Genomic DNA, 14,842 nt, shown 5'->3' on the forward strand with positions numbered 1-14,842 from the left:
TGGTGCTCCCAAGGCATGAGTTTGCTGCTCCATTTCAGAGACAGATAACTCCTGCAAGGTGTGCTGCCGGGACGAGCACGACAGGTGCACGCCGTACGTGGATGCCAACGACCAGTTCCTGTTCCTGCGCAAGGGCAAGCCGTGCACTGTGGGCTTCTGTGACACAAATGTAAGTGTGCCCAGCTCCGCCTGCTCGGCTCTGAGTCCTTGGGGAGGAGAAGCCAGAGCTTGAGCAGGGTAATGGGTTTTAAGTACCTCTTCACAGGGTAAATACTAAAGGGTGTTGGAGGCTGTGGGTGTTGGAGTTCTGCAGACACCCATGCAAGGGGAAGCTGTTACCTTCTGGAGCTGCTCATTGTCCCCTCTGCTGCTCCCCACAGCCCAGCCAGGGACCCTGCTCAGCTCAGCAGCCTGGCAGCCTGCACAAAGGAGGGGACCGAGTGCTGCCCAAGCTCGATTGGGTTTGCAGCACTTGTCTTTTCCCATTGTTCCCGTTAGCTCAATCAGTTTTTATTCCAATAATTCAGGTCAGGGAGCAATCACATGGAAATCCAGCCAGCAGTATCTAAAAGGGGCAGTGAGCCTGTGGCGGGGACACTGGTGGGTTGTTGGCATTCTGTGGCCTTTTCCATGGTTCAGCTGTACAGATAGCTGCAGACCCCAGTGACACCCCCTGGGTGTCAGCAGAAGTGAATTTGGGAGGGCATGCCCCAGTCCTTCTGCTGGCAGAACTGGAAGATCAAGGTTCTGCTGTGTTAAACCAGCACAGCCAAATCTGGGAGTGAGTTTGTCTGTAACCTTGGGCTCCTGAGAGCTGCAGCCTTCTTTTTGGATAATGGGAACTGAGGCTTCCAGTGTTTAAATCTCTACTGAAACATCAGTTTTATGTCCCCTAACATGGACCAAAGGTGGAGGGAATTTTTTACATTTCGAACAAAAATGATCTGATTCAGGCCACAATTCAAGTGAAACTGGCTTGATAAAAATAAAGGCAGTAAAAATGGATTGCTGCTATTGGGCATGAGTGTAATTCTGTATTCAGAATGTAGATTAAGCCATGCTGTGTCTGTAGTTCTCATTTCATTACTGTCATTGTCCCTCCCTCTCCAAGAAGGCAGAACTTAATACTTGGGTGGTAGAAAATGATTTTGTTACTTTTGTAGGGCAAATGCGAGAAGCAAGTCCAGGATGTGATTGAACGGTTTTGGGATTTCATAGACCAACTCAGCATCAATACTTTTGGTAAGATAAATAACCGTGTCCTTTGGGGATTTTTGAGTTCATGACATGAACATCTAAAGCCTCAGGGGGAGTTAGCTGGCTGGATTTATTCACCATGTGCAAGGGTAGCTGTGCTTGTGATATATCAAAGTATATTTTTGCCTGAAGTTTGAACTACTGATCTCACCTTTTAAAGCTGAAAGGATGGGAGATTGTTTTGCATTTTTGTACTCCATTTTTTTCTAGGCATCTTCTAAGCTTGTGAAAGAGATGATAGCTTCTTGTCTGAATACCAGGAACTAGGTCAATTAGAGAAAAGCAAATAACAATCAGTTTCTTTAGAGGTCAGCTAGATTCAGCAGGGTATAAAGTGGGCCTCTCAGTGGGATTTAAATGTCAACAGAAAGGGAGGGGAACACCTTTAAGAAAGCCAGAGGTCACACACCTCAAGCTGTGCCTGTGCTGAGTCACTCCCTGTGACTGAGTGGGCCTCCTTGGTCTTCATCCCAAGTGTGCAACCCAAGCAGGTGTCACCTCAGCCCCGGTGTCACCCCCAGTGTCTCACTGTGTTATTGGCACCAGACAAAACCCTGGTTAAGCTGGTGCTGTTAACTGTGTGTGCTCATGGCACCACTGCCTGCACAGTGCAATTACCTGAGCTTTCAATCCCAAGTTTTAGGGACAAAAAATTGTTTCTTAGGTAACTGATAAAGCTATTTAGCCTGCTTGGATGGAGGCAGTTTTTGAATCTTTGGCATCCAAATATTTTGTTGGTGGAGGCAGGTAGAGATCACGTGGCTGTTACATCAGAATGGGGTGATGGACTTGCAGTGTGTTTTGTGTGAGAGGGGCAGCCTGGCCTGGCTCAGTATAGGCTGTTCCAAAACAACCCATATTCAATGTTACAGCCTCACAGCGTTTCACTTCGGAGAACAGAGTAAAACCTGTTACTGTTAACGTACTGGATACAATTTTTTAAAATTGTGTAATTTTAGCTTTGCCTAGCTCAAAGTAGGCAGCCTGTGCTTCTCTAAGCAATGCTGAGGCTTCAGTTGCCTGGGCAGTGGCTGCAGAAGGGGGGATAGATGTGTGTGTTCAAAGAGTATTTGGTGGGTGACTGACAGATTTGAACTTGGTTCCACAGGGAAGTTCCTAGCAGATAATATAGTGGGCTCTGTGCTTGTCTTCTCCTTACTGTTCTGGATTCCTCTCAGCATCCTTGTGCACTGTGTGGTGAGTAAGCTGTCTTTGAGATAACTGCTCTGTTGGGTTTTGCTGTGAGAACACCCTTCATATGTGAAGTAGCAGATGGCTGTGGGAGAAGTGATGGGAAGTTTTTAGCAAACCCTGGGGGGAAATCCAGCATATGTAAGGCTTTTACTGCTCCTTCAGTAGGCAAAACTATTGCTAAACTCTGCCAGGCCTGGCAGACCCAGTGCTCCCATGACTATTCCCTGGAGCTTTTCCCATTCTTTCCCAGGCAGATTTTCTTTCTCTGCCTTCTGAGTTCCACCCAAGTATAATTTTAGTATTTTTATCATTAAAAACAAAGTCTTCTAAAGCCCTGTGAAGAAAAGACACCCACATTTTGAGAGAAAACCCAGAGTGGGAAGTGATCTTAGTTGATTTTGGGTGGATGGATAAAGAGAGTCAGTGAGCCATGGCCACAGGGAGTGTGCACATGTGGTGTGCTGCCAACATCAGTGTGGGGCAGAGCAAAGGGGTGCTGTGCCCACAAGCACTCCTGGGATGAATGGGAAGGCATGGGAAGCAGGGGACCCCATGCTGAGTCCTTGCAGGAAAAAGGTGTCTTTGCCATAGGGAAATTAACTTTCTTATTTTGTTGTGTGTTTTTCAATAGGACAAGAAATTGGACAAGCAGTATGAGGAGAACACAAAGTCCCTGTTTTGCCCCAGTGTAAGTTGCTGTCTGTGTCTGAATTGGCAGAATGCTGTCCCATGTGTATTGGAAAACCTGAACCTTGGGTGTCTGCAGAATATTTTTCAAAAGAGTAGTGAGAGAGAGCCCCATGCTGCAAAGGGGTGAATCCATGAGAGGGGAAGCTGGTTTCTGAACAAGCCTCTGTTCACTCTTACCAAGCACTGCAGCATGGCAAGGTCTGCTCCTTCCTTCCTGCAAGACCTGAGCCTTGTTGGCAGAGCCCCTGTGGTGCAGCAGAGAGGGCAGGAAGCCACTCTGCTCTGCAGAGCATGGCTTCACCTGTGTCCAGCATCCCCCTGGGCAGCACCAGCCACAGGCTGCTAGCTCCCAGCCAAGTGGAGTCACTGAAGCATGAGGCTAAAAATCTCTGCAAAATGCAGTGTCTTTGCTGCAAAATGGCTGTTTGCAGGAGGTGGCTTCTAGCATCCAGATGTGCTACAGCTTTCCAGTTGCTCAAGGGTCACATCAGCAGCACTTCTCAGCTTGCAGATAATGAGCTGGGAGAGGGGAAGAGCAAAATAGTGCCAAGATAAATTTTAATTATAGTCCAGCACGGGGCACCTTGTGGCATAGAGGTTTGGGTATCCTTTCCTGTGCTTTGACAATCCAGTTCCTATTAAGAACTAAAATATTCAGTTAAGGAAAAGTTGTTCTGTTAGGGGAGGAGAAAAAAAGCCTTGTGGAGCTCTTCCTTGTGCAACCATTGGAAGAAGCATACTGAAGTCAGAGACTACTGAGGCAGAGTGCCTGTCATCTACTGTGACAGAACTGAGGGTGATCTTAGTTTGAGTGCCCCATAGTTGTGCCCCTAGCTAACATGAGAAAAGTTATCTTAGTGCTTCTTACCTGCATTCAATTGAGAAAATCCCAGAGGCAGGAGAGAGAGCACAGGAATAGCCAATGGCCTCCTTGCACCAGCAACAGTTTAATAAACAGATTTTATGTCTTTTGAATCTGTGAGGATGGAGAGTTGGGAAATGGTAGCAGGTAAATATCTCCTTCCCAGTATTAGCATTTGCTGAGGTTCTTGGGGAATTTTTATACTTAGAGATATCTGGATATTTTCCAAACCATGCTGAAATAGTTGCAGACATCAATGGACTTGAACTTAATCTGGGTTGAGTTATGATGACACTGATCCCTGCAGTGTTTGACCCTGTGTTCAGTGCGGTTCTTGTACATGAAACCATGAACTCTCCAAGTTGGAGGACTGGAATAAGCTGTACCTTGGACTGTTCACCTACACTGAGCTCTGTGCCATGTGGTTTGACCCTGCATTTCCAGTGCTAGGCTTTGCCAAAGCAGTTTGGGGCCAGAAGGAAGGGCCGACTCATCAGCTCTTCCCAGTGAGGCTGTCACCTGTGGTGCTTTACACAGAGGAGGAGGAAGCAGAGACAGAAAAGCGTTTCTGCCTTTAGGGAGTGGCACAGAGGACACGGCAGCCTTTAGGCTGTTCTCACAGGAGTGCAGCCGCTCCTCAGAACTGAAAAACGCTGCGGAAACCCAACCCTGGGCTGGCTGCCGGTTGCTTTGCCGGTGACGCGGCCTCTTGTGTCTTGCAGAACGTGGAGATGCTCAGCAGCCTGGACTCGGCCTCCGTGCGCATCATCAAGCCGTTCCCCGTGGCGCCGGCCGCCAGCCGCCACCAGCCGCTGCAGCCGCTGGCGCCCGCGCCCGCCGCGCCCGCGCCGCCCAAGCAGGAGCACCAGCGCATGGACACCATCCAGGAGGACCCCAGCACCGACTCGCACATCGACGAGGACGCCTTCGAGAAGGACCCCTTCCCAAACAGCAGCTCCGCCGCCAAATCCTTCGAGGACTTGACAGAGCACCCCGTCATCAGGAGTGAGAAAGCCTCGTCCTTCAAACTGCAGCGCCAGAACCGCGTGGACAGCAAAGAAACAGAGTGCTAGTGTCCTGCTGCCTTCTCAGCGTGTGACTCCGTCTGCAAAACAAGGATCTGAAACCATTTCATTTCTACAAATATAAATATATGTATATATATTTTTGTGAGGGAGTGGGAGAATAAGGAAGTGACCTACTGCAGATGCTGGTCATGTGTATGACCTTCCTTAAACTACATTTATTAGAGCATTATATCTTTTTAAAAGGAAAATCCAAACTAGAACTGGCTTGTTTTTGAAGCTTTTTGGATTTGTTTTTCTACTTCCTTGACCTTTAACATTTCCTTCGACCTGTGGTGCAAAACCAAATGTCCTGATGGATATTGGATTGTGTATATTGGCCTTTTTTTATAATTTAATATTTTGTAGTCTAACAGCACTGATAGACAAAATTAAGGGGCTTTTAAAACCAAAATGAACTCTGCAGTATGTCCCATAATAGAGTAGATAATTTAGCAGTTTAAGGTACATGTAACCAAAAGCCTAAGCAAATGCCTTGAGAACAGAAAGAGTAATGAAACAGATAAAAATACAGTCTTTCAGCATTCAGTAAAATGCATAATCAGAATAAAGAAACTTAAAATGCCCAGCTTCTGTGTAAATCAAAGGATCACAGAAGCTGTTACACTGTACACAGTGCATGAGAAATGCTCCTTTAGCATGAAACTCTTCTGCCTTAGTGGTGAGATTGTCTTGTCTTGGTGGCTTTTGTTGGGCGCTTCCCTCTCTGCACTGAGGTTTGTGTGCCGCAGGTGTCTGTGTGGAGAAAGAAGTGTAAAGGAAGAAATCATTCATGCAGATGCTGTTTACAGCAGTTTTGGTGCAGAAATGTTTCTCCAAATGTTATTTTAAAACAGGCAGCACCATAGTTGAAATTTTCAAATTACTGAGCTCAGTTTTCTGTGGTCTCTGTGGCCTTTGGAAGCTCCTACTGCATGAATGACAGGAAAAAAAATCGCTCCACTGCAGGGGAGGCATTTGTTTAAAAACAATTGTGAATTTAATAAAGAAATAAACCTTTGTTAAAACTTGCAGGGTAAGTATAAGGAGGAGATTTTGTGAATACAGATAGTCACACAGGTAGTAAAACATGATGTAAAAAGCTGAGAATTGGATGGTGTCTTCTGTACACCTGGAGATCTGTCAGGTGAGCTCAGACTGGCACATGAGCATTGTTTTAGCGTAGTAGCAGATGGACTGACACAGCAGAGTCACAGAGCAACTGTCCTGGTAGTACAGCAGCACCTTCATTCTGCAGCTGTTTTCCCCCACAGTAATCTGTTGATAAAACTGACAGAGCTTGGCCAAGGGCAGAACCATTTAACTCTTCCAAGCCAGGACTCAGACACAGGGATGTGGGGCTGTGGTGGGCCCATGTTTTTAAATGTGAGGGAAAGGAACAGGACCTGTGCTGCACAGTTGTGTGAGTACTCCCTCTCCTCCACACCCAAGGATACTTGTTACACTAGTTACTTGAATGTGTGCCTTATGGTATTCCTATCTGACTAGCTGTTATGTTTTATATGCTGGTTTTGAACTTTGTTTGGGGTTGTTTGTTTTTTGTTCAGGTTTTCTTTTTTTGATTCAGTGCAAAGTACACATGTGAGGAGTTAATTTAATTCCCAATAAAATAAAAGCTTTTTATATTAAAAAAAATCAGTTAAACAAGAGTTGTTTCTATGCAGCCCTTTTATAAAAGATCTCCATTCTCTGGTTGTCAAAGCCTGGGTTAAAAGTCTGGCATGCAGCCAGGCAGGAGCTGGGATTTCTGACTGCTCCTTTCTGAGCTCAGACACTGCAGAGGCCAGACCTGGACTATGAGGGTGCAGACCTGCACTGTGAGGGCTGCCTGCTTCCTGGAGCTGGAATGCCATGTGTCCTGCAGATCGTCATCAGTTCAGATGGTGACAGTAAATGCCTGAGGGATGAGGGCATGCTCAAATGCCTGTCCAGCTACCAAATCTGTGAGCACATGTTCTCAGCACAAAGGTCTTTACATCCCAGGTGAAAACCAATGCTTGGCAGGTGTTTGGGAGCATGGAAACAGATATTTGGAGCAGGCCTTGGAAATCACTGAATCCATCCCCCATCCTGAGCTGTAGTCCAGAAACTGAAAGCAGTACTTGCATGGTTTGTTTGTAACATCTAAGGCAGGAAGATCCACAGCTTCCCACTAGGAACCCTTTCTGCTGTTCAGCCAGTATTTACTGTAAGCATTTATTACAGAAAGGATAGTCCAGTTTAATACTCATAAATATTTATATATCAAACTTGCTTCTGCTCTGGCCCCAGGCACCTGAAAAATACTTATGGTTCAGTTTATAACACTGTTACATAGTAGCTGACATGTCTTGGCCAGCTTGTCTTGATTATTTAATGAAGCAAAGGCAGTCTAATGGCACTGACAGTGCAGGACCGCATGAGAGCCTCTCATTACTCTCTCACCCCTCACATATTAAGCACACCTGCTCCATGTCAACGGAACTGTTAATACAGCCCAGAACTATGGAGGGGTTACACTTGCAGTGATACACCATTTGATTTTTATGCACATTAGATGTATCCTCATTTTTGCTGCTATCTGGCTTGCTACTCAATCATTTCCCAAACAATTTTTTTCCATACTTGTTGAATTTCATTTAGGTTGCAGACAATGGGGTTTTTTTGTTTGTAAAGGCAGTGTTGTAGTTTGTGTTCTCTTGGCCAAAACCTGCATAGTCTGCAGTATTTACGTATCAGATAAAATTATTTTAACAACTCACTTAAAAGGTCATCTTAACTTGATGGCAAATGACATAGGATGCAGCTTTGTCAGAAGAGACGCAGACCTCTGGTAGTTTCTCCAAGGTCATATATCAACAGTTTTATAATGCCCAAAAACATGCACTGGTCTGAAACCTGGGCCTATACAGAAGAGCTGGGTATAAAGAAGCTGCTGCTGGTGTGCCAGAGTAAGTTAAATTTTAAAAGCCCTGCTCTAAACTACTCTCTATCAATATCAAAGCCACAGTAAAACTTAGGGAACTGCTGCTCCTGCTGTATTACATCCAAATAAATGAATTTGGACTGACACTAATGGCTCTTGGCAAACTCCACCCTACTGCCTCTTACAAACTCCTCTGTGTTCAAAGCAAGTAGATGGTATTAGTCATAGTGCAGTCCCCAAAGGTCAGCAAGGCCAGGAACTGCTCAGGGCAGCCTCTATCCCTTGGCCACAGAACATCTGAGACTCATTTTCCTCTGAGTCCTCCAAGGAAAGAGCTACTCATCCCCACAGCTATCCTGGCAACAGCAGCATGAAGAAAAACCACCTCAGGACACAGCCAAGTGGTCTCACCTTTATTCTCCCACAGCCCAAGAGAAGGGGACAGAGAAGAGCGTTGCTGGGGCCTCCCCGTGCCGCGTTCCCTGAGGACACAGTCTGCAGCACAATGAGCCAGCTCTGCCTGGCGTGGCTGCCCCGCCTCCCCCTGCACGGCTGTCACAGCAGACTGGCCTCGGGGTTCGTGTGGTCCACGTCACGCCAGTAAGGAAGCAGAGAAGGAAGGGCAGACAGTTTGTTTTCCAGACGTGACCAAAGCTGGGCTGCTACAAAGCTGTTGCCTTTCGCTGATAAATGAAGGCCATCAGACAAATAGGAAGAGAAATCCTACAAGAGAGGTTAAAACCAGGTATTAGCGGACTTGCTAGCTGCAAAGTGCCTTTAGTAATTCTTCAAAGCCAGCTGGTAAACTGGTTTTATTTTTCACTGTTTTTGTTAAAATGTTAAGAGAATGTTCTGATGGCCAAAATTGCTGCTATTTATCAGTAAAAGATCATAGGATTAAGTGATGCAATCAAAAGTCAACTGCATCAGGGAGAGCAGAGAAAATGCTCAGGGTCCAAACTAGAATTATCTGCTCACAGGGAAAGTCTGCAGTCTCCCATGCATGAGTTTGGGTATTTGGTCAGAAGCATCAACAACACCCTTGTGCAGCCAGATCTGACCTTGAAATTAGCCCAACACTGCACAGTGGGTCAGACAAGAAACATCCAGAGGCCCCTTCCAACCTATTCCATGGCTCAAGTTCAAGGAAAAGGCTATTTAGATATGATGTACTCGGGATACATGCTAACCAAGCACCATGGCCAGGTTACATACAGCTTTATTTCTCATTGCCAACTATGAAGCACTCTGGATTATTTTCTTCCTTCCCTAAAGTGTAATTTGGATGTATTTTGCAGCATTTCAGTGATAATGCAGCACCACCGGTTCCTCTGTGCTAAGTGATGCATTTCACAACTCGGGACAGTTTCAGGTATTTCTGATTCCACCGTACCTGGTTCTTCTGCATCAGGCTCCAGAGGTCGAGCACGTCCGTGCCGCACTCCTTGGCCACCCGGACGCAGGCCTGGGCGTACTGCCCCGTGGTGGCATTGCAGCGGTTCAGCTTGTCACCTGCCAGGCACAAACAGGGACAACATGCAGCACCCGCCACCGATGAGCACGATCTCAGTCTGCTGTGGCACACAGCACCTGCATCAGGTGTCAAACCAGCAGCCACAACCAATCACAAACTAAATCCACAGCAATGTAAGCGGCTGGAAGCTACAGCTTGTGTGGTCTTTTTCAGGGCACCCTTTGGCTCTGAGTCACTTGAAAATGTCTCTTGAAGAAATGCATCAGGCTTGAGAGAGAAGCAACAGCAACAAGCAGACAGTATAATTCTGCTGCTCACAGCTCTCACCTTCTGGCAAGCTTCAGGTGAAAGCAATGCTTAGATTTAAACACTTCATATGCCTGCTAAGGCAGGTAAAACAGAGTTAAGTAAGTGGAAATGTATTTACAAGTTGCCTTCTGCTTTTTGTCTGACTCCACATGCAGCTGCTCCTTGCAGCAGCCCTCTTGCTACTTTTCACACCTGGATGAATGCTCCTGTGAACATCATCATCCTCCTGCTTCCCATCTCGCCTTTGCTCTGATATCTGACAAAACCAGAAACAGGCAGAAAACTTCTTGATTCTGGAGGGCAGATGGTCTGATATTGCTGCTTACTGTGCCCACAACACTTCATTTGTGGTCCATGGTCTGAGATCAGCCTGTCTTTTGTTCCATCCCTAGACAGTACTCTCTTTTAGACATAAGCTGGCAGATTCAATGCTGTAAATTCAAGTTTCCTCCATCCCTACCCCATAAAAAGGACAGTTTTAAGAGGAAAATGGGTTAGCATTACAAGTGCCCCTTGACAGCTGGGAGCCAGATAAGCAGCATTTGAGGTGTGCTCACATGACATCACATCAAAGCCTCCTAATGCAAAATCATACAATAATGTTGTCTAATTTAATGCAGTTTAAACTTAGGGTCATCTTCAAAGTTTTACTACTTTGATTGAAAACATGAGTCAGGATATGCAACACCACTTAAATCACAGAAAACTGTGCCAGAAACAGTGCCAGCTCAGTATATCTATGTACTATGTATTTGTACCTGACATAACTCAGAAGTTTTTTATAAATGTGCAAGAACTGGACAAGGTGTCCCAACAGAAAAAAGTAGATGCTCTCAGGAAGTAAAATCTGTCACTGCTGGAGTCAATGAGATTGTGGCAATTTCCAGCTCAGTAACATGAATAAGTGGTGCTATTATGTCTCTAATTTTAGAATTAGCTTAAATAACATAATGGGAAATAATTTAACTACCTCCTTCTTCTTTTTCAGGCACTTTTATTAGCATCCTTAGAATATGATATTCTCTGGTATTGTTTTTTTTAACTTTAAAATAAACCTGGAATATTACTGCTTATCCAAACAGATGTGAAATCTGCTGTACCCAGTAAAAACTTTTCTAAGGCCCACAATGCCAACATTTCTTCCATTATTCTGGAAGCTGCTGGGACACAATGGAATCTGCCTAGGACATGCTGACAAACCCCATATTCTTAGAGGGCAGCCATTTCTGTCAGTTCTATGCATTAACACATCAATCAACACTTTGGAAAAGATGTTTGTAATTACTTGGTAGTTACTCCATGAGCTTATCCAGAAGTTGTTTAGCGAAACAGCAGCTCTTTTCCAACAAATCATAAACACGACTGCAATCTGGCACACACAAGAAGGAAACCACCTGACAACCTGGGATCTGTCACTCACACTCCACTGGTAAAATGCAGGAATTCCACCCATCCCCATCACTCCTTTACCTTTGGCAAGACATGCCTTTTCCCAAGCTGATTCCTGAAGAGGTGGGGGTGTTATCAAAATGATCTTGTCTGCAGTAATGTCTACTGACTTCAGGTACTGCACCATGCCCTTCAGGTTGGCGGCGTACTCCTCCAGAGGAACGTGCTGCTTGGGGTTCAGCTCTGCCAGGGGTGAGCACAGGCATCAGTGGGGCTGAGCTCCCTGCAGGTTCCTGCACAGCATTACAGCATTTTCACACAGCATGGCCATGGACACTCACATCCAGTATGCAGTTCCCCCCAGTCACGGATTCGGGAGCTGTGGTAGGAAAATTCTGCTCCTCGATACCCAAAGCAGACAAACCAAGAGTTTAAACACAGCATTTCCAACAGGCAAATAATGCACAGGGAAAAAAACCCCAACAGCTTGAGTTTTTTAAGATGCTTTTTTCACAACTTTGTATCTCACTATCAGAAAATATAATCATCTCAAACCTTGCCTGAACCAAAACCCACGATTTCCAATATTCTTGGGTGCAGAGAAAATTCTGGAAAGTCCCATGGACATACAGTCAGTCCTTCAGGCACTGATGGTATCATTTTGATTAGACTCTGCATCCTGCTATGCTCATCTGAAAGAGAATCCAAATGCTCCCTTCCCTCCTTTCCTCAGCCCATCTGCTGAGAACTCATCAGTCTCCTTTAAAGACAGAAGAAACAACTGGATGCCCAACTCCAATTTTAGGCAACTAAGTCTTGAGCACCCTGAAATTTATTTTTCTAGTATTAAAACTTGGTGACAGGCAGAGAAATGGAAGGCACTGCATGGCTTAAATACAAATGAAATGACAGAAAACAAACCTCTGTACAAATGGAGACAGAGTAATCAGTTGCTAGAGAAGTAGCAGGAAAAGCCTATTCTGAAATGTTCTGCCTATTCTGCTAAACTGTAAAACTGTTGTAAGAGAACAGGTCACAGGAAAAAAAAAGACAGAAAGCAAGCTACTCTACCTTTCAAAGCACTGTCATTAGCTCCAAAGAAAATAGTAACTGCAGCAATACTGTCAGCACCAGTACTTTCAGTGATCAGTCTTGGAAGAATCAACTTAGCCCATCTGGTGTTGTACCCCGAGATCCCACGGTTCACAACATCACATTTTCTGAAACAAAGACACAAATCAAAAAGAACATCTCTTCTCTGCCCACCAAAACAAAACTTTGGAAGGTTTGACCCATTCTGTCAGGCCATCTGCCTCCATCCCTCTCAGGAAAAACGAGATGTCATGTGAGTTTTCAATGGGATCATGCTTTGAAAGTGCACACACAGGCTGCACATGTACTGTTTACCTGTTACACCATGGAACCAGGACAACAATCGTGACAATCACTAAGGGATTTTTAATTTCCACTCAAGCTTTGAGTGGAAACACCCAATGAATATTTTCACCAGTTCTAGGCATGCTGCCCAGAAGGTAGCTACCCTTCACTAAATAAATAAATGTCAATAAATAAACATGTATTAAGTATTAACCACTGTTGGTTTTCACTTAGAAAAGCTCCATGACTTTCTGCAAGCTAGAACTTACTTCTGAAATGTAAGCTCTTACCTGACCAGTCTCTCAGCAAGGTATGCCCCCCAGCCATTTTCCTGGAAGGAGTACTGAAAACAAGGAAAATGTTAGATCCTCACTGGAAGAACTTGTTCCCCAGAGCTTAGCCCCAGCACTGGCACCTTCCCACCTGAAAAGCTTTTGTGCCTGGCCTCTGGCACTGCTGCTGGTGCATCTCCTCCCTGCCTGCCCTGTCCCTCTGAGGTCAAACACTCCTGGTTTTACCCAGGCACACCGCTGGCCTCTGAGGCCACACAGGGCTGGTGTCTCTGGAGGGATTGACCCTGTGGTCCCTTCAAAAACTGACTGCTGTTGGACTGTAGTTTCATCTTGGCCAGTGAGGGTTTGCTGTGTTTGGAATATTTTTCTACTTCATTTCTAAGAGCCTTTCATTCTGAAGAGCATCTCTCAAAAATCCTCCCTCTTCATAGAGTTCAGTTTAATACCTACCTCTTCCAGAAAGAGAAAAATTAATTCCTTCTCCTTATTCCCACTGCTGCACCATCCTCTCTGCTACAATTATGCAGCGAGTCGGCTTAGACACCCATCTCCCATTAAAGATAAACCTGGTCTCAGGTTAGTTTTTCATTAGAGCGGCTCCGTGACATACCACACAACCCATGCAGCAGAAGGCAGGGACCCAAAATCAACGCCAAAAAGCTGCTGCTGCCTCAGAGATGTTCACCAGGGGCAGTCACCTCAGTGAGGAGCTGTGTCTGGCCTGGGCGAGCCAGACACGGGGAGCAGGGAGTCAGACACGGGGAGCAGGCAGGGCTGCCCCAGGAGCCGGGAGGGCAGGTACAGGTCCCTGCAGGCGGCACGGGCAGCACGCTGGGCCTCCCGCATGGAAAATGCCCCGGACACCGCAGCATCCCAGCTACCCCTTCACCTTCGCGCCTCTAGAATTTCTGGGAGGCGGCCCCGAATCCCACACTCGACATCAGGCCGAAGGCCCCGGCGCAGCCTCACGGCGGGTCCGGGGCTGTGACCGGGGCCGAGCGCGCTCCCGGCTGGGCAGCCGGACCGTCCCTATCCCGCCGCTGGGCACCGCAGCTCAGACCAACGCCGGCAGGCTGCTGGGCCGCCGGCCCCGGTGCGGGGAGCCGGGCTGGCCTGGGAGCTCCACACGGTAACTGCGGGGCCAGGTGCGGGCGGGCGGGAGGGCATTACCTCAGTGATGGAGTCTCCGAAGAGCAGGACGCGGGGCCAGCGCAAGAGCCGCCCGCGGGCGCCCGCCTCTGCCAGCGCCATGGCCGCGGCCGGACATCCGCCGGGAGCGGCGGCCTCGCCGCTTCCTCTGCAGCGGGGAACGGGGCGGACCGGTGGAAGGCCGCGGTTACGAACCGGGTTCAGGTTCCAGCCCCACTCAATCTTTTACGGCCTCTTTAAAAGGCTCGGGGGCGCAGGGAGGGCGCGCCCGGGGCAGCCGCGGCCCCACCCCTCACACACCCCTCACACACCCCCGTGCTGGCTGCAAGCGCTCCCGACAGAACGCGCGCAGCTTCATGCTCTTTATCTGCTTCAAGAGAGACTTCCTTCTTAGCAAAATGCGAGTACCTAATTTAAAAGGCTTCATGCTGTTTAGCCTGCTAATGACACAGTTTGAGAAGGAAAGTGTCGTTAATTTTGCTAATCGTCTAACATTACTACTACTATGAAGATCATCGTTTGACAACAACTGCAGCTGCCTCAGAGCATCAACCATGCTGTATTTGGAATTCTGCTGTGTCCCGCAGTGACTGATACTCCGTGTCCCTTCTCCCAGGCCGGGGTGGTCACTGACTTGGGGCACCAAGGCTGTGACAGATCATAAGTGCTCCCTTCTCTTGCAGGTGGTGGAGTTTTAAAGCTCCAACTAATCCCACCATGCAAACATGGATTCCATTTTCAGTTGTGTTCAAGACTCAGAATTCTGAGTTCAAGTAGATCCATGCATGCAGACAATCACTGCCTCAACAGGAACAAAACTATGTATGCAAACTCAATACATACAACTTATCCTCCAAC

At 46.9% G+C, this 14,842-nt stretch overlaps 2 protein-coding genes across 5 annotated transcripts in view; one reads left to right on the forward strand and one right to left on the reverse strand.

Moving 5' to 3' along the window:
- ADAM17 (ADAM metallopeptidase domain 17) overlaps window positions 1–6,723 on the forward strand; it is a 35,075-nt gene extending 28,352 nt beyond the window's left edge. For 3 of the 4 annotated variants that reach the window (XM_058800840.1, XM_058800841.1, XM_058800842.1), the window contains 5 exons: window positions 39–169; window positions 1,164–1,242; window positions 2,366–2,454; window positions 3,083–3,139; window positions 4,726–6,723. In XM_058800840.1, coding sequence (XP_058656823.1) covers window positions 39–169; window positions 1,164–1,242; window positions 2,366–2,454; window positions 3,083–3,139; window positions 4,726–5,076 — 707 coding nt within the window. In that variant the 3' untranslated portion in view covers window positions 5,077–6,723. The remainder of the gene's footprint in view (window positions 1–38; window positions 170–1,163; window positions 1,243–2,365; window positions 2,455–3,082; window positions 3,140–4,725) is intronic. The other variant, XR_009274514.1, reaches the window with a different exon arrangement.
- A 1,677-nt stretch (window positions 6,724–8,400) lies between these two features.
- IAH1 (isoamyl acetate hydrolyzing esterase 1 (putative)) lies at window positions 8,401–14,223 on the reverse strand. The gene is made up of 6 exons (XM_058802472.1): window positions 14,006–14,223; window positions 12,833–12,885; window positions 12,237–12,385; window positions 11,247–11,408; window positions 9,387–9,505; window positions 8,401–8,716 (listed from the first exon to the last, which is right to left on the reverse strand). Exons 1-6 carry the CDS (start codon window positions 14,084–14,086, stop codon window positions 8,549–8,551), a joined length of 732 nt encoding a protein of 243 aa, XP_058658455.1. The 5' UTR covers window positions 14,087–14,223; the 3' UTR covers window positions 8,401–8,548.
- Window positions 14,224–14,842: the final 619 nt, after the last annotated feature.

This window comes from Ammospiza caudacuta, chromosome 3 (genome assembly GCF_027887145.1).
Source record: "Ammospiza caudacuta isolate bAmmCau1 chromosome 3, bAmmCau1.pri, whole genome shotgun sequence".
Classification (NCBI taxonomy): Eukaryota; Metazoa; Chordata; class Aves; order Passeriformes; family Passerellidae; genus Ammospiza; species Ammospiza caudacuta.